The 9,772-nt window shown below is 46.2% G+C and overlaps 1 protein-coding gene across 1 annotated transcript in view; it reads left to right on the forward strand.

Moving 5' to 3' along the window:
- Positions 1–9,235, forward strand: part of LOC148093583 (acyl-coenzyme A synthetase ACSM1, mitochondrial-like) — a 43,410-nt gene extending 34,175 nt beyond the window's left edge. The window contains exons 10-13 of the mRNA XM_087815155.1: positions 5,209–5,336; positions 6,414–6,513; positions 7,345–7,464; positions 9,067–9,235. Coding sequence (XP_087671281.1) covers positions 5,209–5,336; positions 6,414–6,513; positions 7,345–7,464; positions 9,067–9,153 — 435 coding nt within the window. The 3' untranslated portion in view covers positions 9,154–9,235. The remainder of the gene's footprint in view (positions 1–5,208; positions 5,337–6,413; positions 6,514–7,344; positions 7,465–9,066) is intronic.
- Positions 9,236–9,772: the final 537 nt, after the last annotated feature.

Here is a 9,772-nt window from a genome sequence, read left to right on the forward strand (position 1 = left end):
TACTCTACTGTTGATTCCCTGGAATAATTGTCCATTTCAGTTCATATATTCTTCATTTTAGACTGGTTCTTTTTAATGTTTTCTATCTTCATTTTTATGTTTCCTGTCTCTGTGTTGAAGATCTCACTCAGATCTTTGAGCATGCTTATGACCAGCATTTTGAACTCTGCATATGGTAGATTGCTTGTCTCCATTTTGTTTAGTTCTTTTGCTGGAGTTTTGTTGTATTTTTTCATGTGGGACATGTTTCTTTGTCTCCTCATTTTGGCTGCCTTCCTATGTTTGTTTTATGTATTAGATAGAACTTGTCCATCTCTTGGTCTTGGTAGAGTGGCTTTATGTCATGGGTGTCCTGTGGAGCCTAGTGGCACAGCCTCCCAGTACCCAAGCTGTGCTTTCCCAGTGCACTCCCCATGTGGGCTATGTGCATCCCTCTTTCGTAGTTGGACTGTTGTCATGTCGGTGGAAGGGACTGACCTGCAGGCCAATCGGCTGCAAGGACTGGCCTCGACTACCATGGAGGAATGCTGTGCAGGGGCCTAACCTAGGGAGCAAGACTTGCTTCAGAGGGGGTCTGGTGCCCAATGAGTCTACCCCTTTACTGGTTTGTTTGTGGAGGTGGTTGGGTGCCGTTCTGACTTGGTCTAAAGCTGCCCATGGTTGTGCTGACTCAGGGGTCTCCCTGGAGGTGTAGGTGAAGGTCAGCGATCACCTGTGCCCTGTCCAGGGCCACTGGGCATGAATTACAAAGCAATCTCCACATGGCTCGCACTTGTGCTGGGCTTGGAGGTGCCCAGGAAAGGCCAAACTGGGAACCAAGGCTGGCTGCCTCTAGTGCCATTAGTGCCATGCCTGGGACCACTTAGAAAGACTTACAGTGCATGTGGGGGACATATGCTGCTTGTTTGGGGTTTGTGAATCTTTGGGAGATTTTAGGAAAGTCTGATGTATGAGCCAAGACAGGCCATTTGTATGGAAAACCACTGGAAACAGCTTAGGTGGGCCCACAAGTTGGGTGGGGAGGGATCTCAGGGAATCACCAGGGCGGCCAAATGGTGTTAGCCAGGTTGATGGAGACTGAGATATGGCTCTATCGGTGGGGCAAGGGAATAATAACCTCTGCCAGCATTTCCTTCTAGAGAAAGCTGCCCCTCTAGCCCTCTCCCTGAAGCCAGATGATTCATTTCCTTGCTGTATGTCCCCGATGCCTTTTCAGCTGCTGCCCCAGCTCTGGAGGTCATAGCAAGTGACCCCAACTTAGTCCTAGCTTAGGCCCTTTAAGATGAATACATGATCTCCAGCAGCCCCCCTCGCCCCCTCCCCCCGCACCCCAGCCACAATCCCCACTGGTTTTTAAAGCTAAGCGTTGAGAACTTCTCTCCCTGGCACTGGAACCCTGGGTGGGGGTGGGGGGTATCTCGCTGGTGTGGGGTTGGGACACCTTGCTCCTCAGGGGACCTTTGAAGCTGAGATATCCCTCCTGATTTTTAACCTCCATATGTGGATGTGGGGTTCTCTCTGCCCATCCTACCAGCCTCAGTGTGGCTTCTTTCTTACATCTTTAGGTAAAAGACTTCTGTTTAGATAGATTTCAAGCAGTTCTGAATGATGGTGGTTTTGTAGTTTGGCTGTAACTTTCGTGTGGCTTGGGGGGCATGTGAGTTTGGCATATACCTAGTCTGCCACCTTGGTGGAAGCTCCTTTTGCCCAGTTTTAGTTGGGTTGTTTGTTTTGCTATTAAGTTGTAGGAGTGCTTTATTTTGGATGTGAATTTCTTATCAGATATATGCTTTACAAATATTTTCTCCCATTCTGTGTGCTGCCTTTGCATTCTCTTGATAGTATCCATTGATGTACAAAGATTTTTAATTTTATAAAGGACATTTAATCTCTTTTTCTTTTGTTTCATGTCCTTTCGGTATTATATTTTATAAATCATTGCCAAATCAAAGTCATGAAGATTTTCCCCTATGTTGTCTTCAAAGAGTTTTATCATTTCAGCTCTCTTATATCTCAGTTTGGGATCTATTTTGAGTTAATTTTTGTATATAGTATAAGGCAAAAGCATGTGGACATGCAAGTTTACCAGCATCATCCGTTGAAAAGACCATCCTTTCCCACTGAATGGTCTTGGCACTCTTGTCTAAGGTCAATTGAAAATGTATGTGAGGGTTTCCTACTGGGCTCTGTATTCTATTCCAATTTTCTATACGGCTGGTTCTATGCCAGTACCATGCTGTTTTGATTACTGTGTCTTTGTGGTAAATTTTGAAACCAGGAGTGTAAATCCTTGAATTTCCTTCTCCTTTTAAAATATTGCTCTGGATACTTGGGATCCCTTTATATTTTATATGAATTTTCAGATGGATTTTTCTAGTTCTGAAAAAAACACCACAGAGATTCTGATAGGGATTGCACTGAAACTGTAGATAGCTTTGGATAGTATTGCTATCTTAATAATATTAAGCCTCCAATCATTAAGAATGGAAACCTTTCCATTGATTTGTCTTCTTTCATTTGTGTGGGCAAAAATTGTTAGTTTTCAGTATACAAGCCTTTCACTTTCTTGACTAAATTTATTTTTAGTACTTATTTTCTTTGATGCTACTGTCAATAGAATGGTTTTCTTTCCTTTGTTCATATAGAATGTTACTGCCTTCATTTAGTTCTTTGTCAATTTTTCTCTTAGCTTTTTGGCCATATTTAACTTTTTTTCCAGCAGTGAGAATCATTTTTTTTTTATTTCTTAATTTATGTATAGCCCTCATTTCACAGAAGTAAAAGTACAGGTGGGAAAAGCAGCAGGCACTGCTGCTAAACTAATATTATATTAGTTTCAGGTATAGAATATAGTGATTCAACCTTGATTACCTTACTATGTGATCACCACATGAAGTCGAGTAACATTTTTTATTTAAATGATGTGTCTAGTAAGTCTGATGTCTGGGCTTCCTCAGGGGTGGTTTCTGTCAATTACTTTTTTAAAATTTATCTTTATTGTTGAAAGTATTACAGATATTCCCCCTTTATCCCCTCATTGATCCTCTCTACCACCACGCCGCCCCCCATCAATAATTTTTATTTCTTTGAATGAGCCATGTTTCCTGTTTTCTTTGTATGTTCTGTGACATTTTTTATTGGTTGCATATTGGGCTTTTCACTATTATAATGTGATAACTCTAGAAATCAGACTCTGCCACTTCCCTAGGGTTGAGATTGCTGGTGGGGGTATTTTTGTGTTTGTTTGTTTGTTTGTTTGTTTGTTTGACTGTTGAAGGCCATAGTCATAGGAGTCCTTTGCTTTGAGACTTTTCTCTTTTTTTTTGGCAAAGACTATTGTTTGTCATGTGTGATTGTTGAAGTTCTGATCCTTTACCTCACTTTCAGGAATGTTTTGACAGGGATTCCCTTGACTGCCAGGAGCTCAAACAAACAGACAGAAACAGCAACAACAAAAGGAGAGAACTGCCACTGGCAGAGGGCTCTGCCCTGGGCCCTCCTCACGGCTCAGCTCAGCGGGGCTTGCTCTGAGCCTGGGGCCATCAGCCTGACCTGAAAGCTTGAGGTCTTCTCAGGGCTTTGCTGAGCACGCATCTTGCCCGACTGTGCGTGGCTTTCTAAATTCCTCCATGTACTTGAATATCCAAATTCCCTCGCCTGTGCCCAAAATCTCACCCCAGCTTCTCCTCCAGGCCACAGTCCGTTGTGTGTCTCCACCCGGTCTCTTGCCTCAGGCCTCTGGTTTTGCAGTCCGCCTGGTAGCTGCCATGAGCAGTGCCTGCTGCTTTTCCCACCTGTACTTTTACTTCTGTGAAATGAGGGCTTTAGTCCTTCAGGTGTCCCCAGGCAGGTTAGAACAGATGCACACGATAATTATTATTTTACTTTAAAACAGTCCTTGTATAAAAAATTATAAAGAACAAGTTGATCTGGGATTGCAAGTGGAAAACAGTTTTATTTCAAAGCAGGTATAACCATAGCTATACTGCAAACAAAATGATTTTCTTAAATTCTAGCTGAACCCTGTTCCCACAAAAAGCTCTGATCTTGAAACTTAGCTCCCCGAGCTTTTGAAAACATGGTGAAGAGCCTCATTGAAATAATCAGAACAACTGAAAGGGAAGCTAAAAGGGATGTGACTCCAGGTTTTTTTTAATGTTTTTTACTGGGACCTTGTAAAATCATTTCATGTTCCACAAGAGAGAGGATCCCAACTCATGGCTTAGTGGTTCAGAGGCCAACCCTCCCACTGACTGGCTGAGTGACTCTGAGCAAGTTACTGTGCCTCTCTGAGCATAAGTTTTCTCTTCTGTTAAATGGGCTTATAAAAATGTCAGTCTCACACAAAACCTGCGCACGAATGTTCAGAGTGGCTTTCTTCAGGATAGTTAAAGACTAGCAACAACCCAGATGCCCTGCAGTGGGTGAGCAGTTAACAGACTGTGGCTACCCCCAACATTAAATACTGTTCAGCAATAAACAGGGTCAACGTATCGATGACACAAGGGCCTGGAGGAATCTCTGGAGGATTAAGAAAGAAAAGCCAGCCCCAAAAGGTTACATGCTGAAGGATCCTACTTCAGTACCATTCTTAAAATGACCGAATTATGAAACTGGAGAAAAGATTAGCTGCTGCGTAGGGGTTAGGGAGGTAGGGGAGGAGGGAGAGGGGAGCGGAGGGAGGGGGGTCCTGGTGCTGACGGGACTGACTGGTGGTGAATACCTGAACCTACCCAGGCGGTGACATTGCCTAGTACGGGACACACTCTCACCCAAGCCAATGAATACGAGGAAACAGGGGAGAGCTGGGCCAGACTGGGGCCTGTAGCAACGTCAGTATCCTGGTTGTGATATCGAGCTATAGTTTCACAAGATGGGACCACTGGGGGGCAAAAATAAAAACTACCAGCCCCATAGGCTTTCTTTGACAATGAGATGAGATAGTATTTGGGGGAGAAAATTCATTTAACAAATGTTTATGACATCTCCCATCTGTTCAGCTACTGTGTTATATTAATATAATTGGCAGTATATTTTGTGCATTGAGTACATGTAAAGAAAATAGACTCAGAGAAATTCCAAACGTTGCACGGGTGCCTGGCAGAGTGGGAAGCAGGATTCGAACCCAGATCTGAGCCGTAAGTATCAGCTCAGTATCTCTAAACTCACAGCTCAAAATCTTTAAGCTCACTGCCGTTCTCTTTGCAGAATGACCCAGTGAGGACAGCCAAAGCGGAGTGTGGGGACTTTTACAACACTGGGGACAAAGCAACTATTGACGAAGAGGGCTACATCTTTTTCCTGGGGAGGGATGATGACATCATCAATGCCTCTGGGTAGGTGTGGCTGCCCTGGAGCCGAGAGGCAGGATCTAGCTCGCCTGGCCATTCCCCTTTCCTCCGTGCATGGGTGATGGGACCCTCAGCCTATTCCTGAGCAGAGCCACGTCTACAGGGCCCTGACCCAGGGTATCTCTGCAGCTCTCCCAACATAAAAACTAAGTTCAAGAGGGCCTGCGATCGCAACCACAATAAGACATCATGTCATTTAAAGAGGCGTATAGGATTGGGAAGGGAGACCTTATTTTGGCCCTTATTTGTCCCCATTTGTTGGGACAAATTATTCTCTGTGTTCCTCTAACGGGACACATGTCACAAAAACACATCACGAAAAACAACAACCACAACCATAATAGTAACTAAACTTTATGGAGCACTTACTATGTGAAAGTACTCTCCTCAGTGCCTTGTATAACCCAGTACCTGCCATTATTGTGCCCTTTTTACAGATGAGAACACTGAGTCACTGACCAGTGAAGTAAATTGCTGAAACTTCCAAGATAGTGCAGGGTGAAGCCCAGATTCGAACCAAGCTATTCTGGCTCCCAAACTGTTGTTCCTAATGCTTAGGTGATTGAGGGAGAAAGTGACACAAGTAACAACTCTTGGATATGTCAGGGAAATTAAGTTTGTTTTACTTTTTTAGTTTCTAAATGAAATGTCGATGTAGTGGGACTAGGCGGCAGAATTTCCCTGAATGTTTAAGACAAAATTTGAGACTCCCAAGTGTCTGACACTTCAAAGTATGACTCTCTGTGGGGGAGCTCCTGGCACCAAGCCCCATAGCCCCAGAAGGACAGCTTCCCTCCCCTACCCCCCCCTCAAACACACACCCAGACGCAGTGAGGGGAGAAACCCTGGGAGCCTCTGAGCTTGGTGTTTCTTACACCTGGAACGCCCAGGTGTCACATGTTGCTCCCACTACAGGGCCCTTTCACAGTCCTCTGGCTCTCGTGACAGTTGCCCTCTGTGGCAACGAAAGGTGTGAAACTCCCAAACATGAGACGAGCGCCTGGGTCACCCCAGCCCTGGCATCTGCTCAGAGCCTCTGAGCAGGACCCGTTGGTTCCGCAGGTACCGCATCGGGCCCACAGAGGTGGAGAACGCCCTGGCCGAGCACCCGGCAGTGGCCGAGTCGGCTGTGGTGAGCAGCCCGGACCCCATAAGGGGGCAGGTGAGGACGGGGGGGGGGGGGCAGGCGGGCGTGTGGCTGAGGGCATCCGAAGGCTGGGGCAGGGGAAACTTCCAGAGCAGCCGGTGGGTGGGGCGCACTTGCACCGTGTGGGCAGCAGGAGGCACTGCGGCACCCTCTGTGACTTAGTAGAACCCTAAGAGTGTTGATTTGATGACAGCTCCTACTTGGTGGGTCCTTACTATGTGCAGCTCGTTTAACCCTCACAACCGCCTAAGGAGTTAAAGCCCCTATTACAGCCTTTTCATAGACGCAGACGGGCGTGAGGAGGTTCAGTAACTTGCCCAGATTGTGCGGCTCAGGGATGGAAACCGGAGCGCTCTGGTTCCGATACGTTCATCGATTCAACAAGGGTGTTGAGCACCCGCTATGAACAAGGGCCTGTGCAATGAAACGGGCGTAAAGAGCAATATAAAAACCATGACTTGCCAGCAATTACTAAATGCCCACAAGGCTCCAGGCACAGACCCGCACACACGTTAAGAGTAAAAATGGTGATGGTACTGAGGAGGGGTGATAATGAAGTTAAACCAGCTGCACCTCTTACATGTGTTATCTCGTGGAATCTGTACATAAGCCCACTGTGGGATGAACCTGCACTGTCCCCATGTCGCAGAGAAGGAATTCAAGGTTAAATAATTTTCCGAGGCAAAGCGTGGGAATTGGAAGTGTTTGGATTTGAACCTGGTCCTGTCCTTTTCCAAAGGGTCAAGTGTCAACTTGTTTTTCCATTCATTGCATAAACATTTACTCTTTAAACCATACAATTGGTTGCCACTCACCCTGAGCCTCCGCTCTGGTTCTGAACTGCAGGTGGTGAAGGCTTTCATTGTCCTGACCCCACAGTTTCTGTCCCATGACACGGACCAGCTCACCAAGGAGCTGCAGGAGCACGTGAAGTCAGTGACAGCCCCGTACAAGTACCCGAGGAAGGTGAGTGAGGGCAGAGGCTCGGTGCCCTTCCCGTGCTCCGTTGCCCCAGGTCTGGTAGGGAGGCCGGGTGCGCTTAACCTGCCAATAGAACGAGCATTTTTCCCTGCAGAGCAGCAGCTCGGCTTAGAGGCGCAGTGCTGCCAAGCGAATGAGACGGAACCTCTGTCCTCGGTCAGAAACTGCAAAGCCTGCTGGCACTTTAACCTGAGGGCAGAAAGTCAGAGAAGTGCCCAAGGCTATCCAAGAGATTATTTAAAATCTTTCATAATTTAAAAAAGACATCCAAATGAGTCACTTCCAAACTATTTTTACTTTTGTTTTTATTGATTTCAGAGAGAGAGGAAGGGAGCAGGAGAGAAACATCAATGATGAGAGAGAGTCATTGGATGCTTCCTGCACACCCCCAGCTGGGGAGCCAGGCCAGCTGGGCCCAAACTATTTTTGTTTATTTTTTTTTCCAAACTATTTTTAAATGATTTATACTAAGAAATACATTGGATACTGCAACTCAATACTTAGTTACATACACAATAAACAAATTTTAACACATTTATATTTATCCTTACAACATGCACTCCATTCCGATGCTTTGTATTCTACTACAGTTGTTTTTAATGTTGTGCGCAAGCAACAAAAATGCCCAATAGAGAAATTCTTAAATTATTTGTAAAATTTAATATTATCCTATAATTTAAAATGGTGTAGATTTTTTAATTTTTAACATAAATATGACAATATATTATTAAGAGAAAAAGCAGGATAAGCAAGAATATACATAATATTATCAGATCTGTTTAAAAACAAAGTTTGAAAGGATATGCATGTCAACAAGTCAACGATTCCTACATTGTCTGAATGTTTTTAGTCAGTGCATTTGTAAAGCTATGTAGCTAACAGTTACTGAATATTTACTACACGTGCCAGGCCCTGGATTCAATGCTTCACATGCATTATTATTTAATCCTCTCTGCAACCTGAGATGGTTTAACCAAGTATTTTACGGAGAGGAAATTGAGGCTCAGAGACTCAACGTAAATTGCCTGAGAGTAGAGTTAATACAAGGCAGAGCTGGACCTCAAACCCATGTGTCTAACAGCAGAGTTCTTGCTTCTAATGCTGGGCTTGCTGCCCCCTCGAGAGTAGAATAGGGGATGTGTACCAGTTAGGGGCTCGATGCTATTGCGGGTAACAAACAGCCCAGAGCCGTGTGGCTTATTCTAAGGGAGGCATCTCCCTTGCTCATGGCACGTGCCTATCCTGCCTGGTTCTCCTGGGACCAGGATAAAGGAGCAGCCACCATGTAGGTACCTGCCAGGGGCTGTCAGAGATGGACAGAGAGGGTGGCCAGGCTCAGTGGTTCCAGACTCTTCTGTTGGAGGTGACCCGCTCTGTTCCCACCACATTTCATTGGTCAAAGCACGTCACAGGGCTGCAGCCAGCTTCAGGGGCTCAGGAGGACCTGACATACTTGCTGGGGCCCATTAGAGCCACCGCATGGTGCCAGCCTGTCTGGGGAACATTCAGGGGCAAAGGAGAGGAGTGGGGGTTGGTGGGAAACGACAGCAGGACTAACTCAGGATGGTTTGCTTTCTCCTCGGCCAGGTGGAGTTTGTTACCGAGCTGCCCAAAACCGTCACTGGCAAGATCCAAAGGAGCGAACTTCGGAGACAGGAGTTTGGCCAGGTGTAACTGCAGGAAACTCAGGACCCCTTTCCAAGTGCGACCTGGGTAAATCCCTGGCTGCCTCGGCTCCCCTACATGGCGGGGTAAGGTGGGGATGTTGAGAGAGTTCATTGGAAGGGCACAGGACTTCCAGCATCCCAGCATTTCTGTTCTTTTAAGTTAACATCGGCCGGGCCGGCATGGCTCAGTGATTGATCACCGACCCATGATACAGGAGATCAAGGTTCGATTCCCAGTCAGGCTGCAGCTCGATCCCCAGCAGAGGGCCTGCAGGAGGCAGCCGATCAATCAGTCTCTCACTATTGATGTTTCTCTCTCCCTCTCTCCCTTCCTCTCTCTGAAATCAATTAAAAAATATATTTAAAAAAGAAAAAAGTTAACATCGGTCACTCCCCTGCCTCCAAGTCTCTCGCTCCTTTGGATTGCTGAGGTGAGCTCTTGAATTAGGGCTGAAGGTATTGAATGCTGACATCAGCATCAGCAGTGACCCTGCACTGCGCATTCATCTTGTGCATGACCCTGTGCTAAGTACGGTCCCTCCGTGCCTCTCCCCAATCCCCACTGGAGAGAGCCCAGGGCCTGATTCTGTCTCCAGGGCGGAGTGTTCCTGGGTGGCCCTGCCCAT

Source organism: Miniopterus natalensis, chromosome 3, assembly GCF_054644295.1.
Source record: "Miniopterus natalensis isolate mMinNat1 chromosome 3, mMinNat1.hap1, whole genome shotgun sequence".
In the NCBI taxonomy this organism is placed as follows: Eukaryota; Metazoa; Chordata; class Mammalia; order Chiroptera; family Miniopteridae; genus Miniopterus; species Miniopterus natalensis.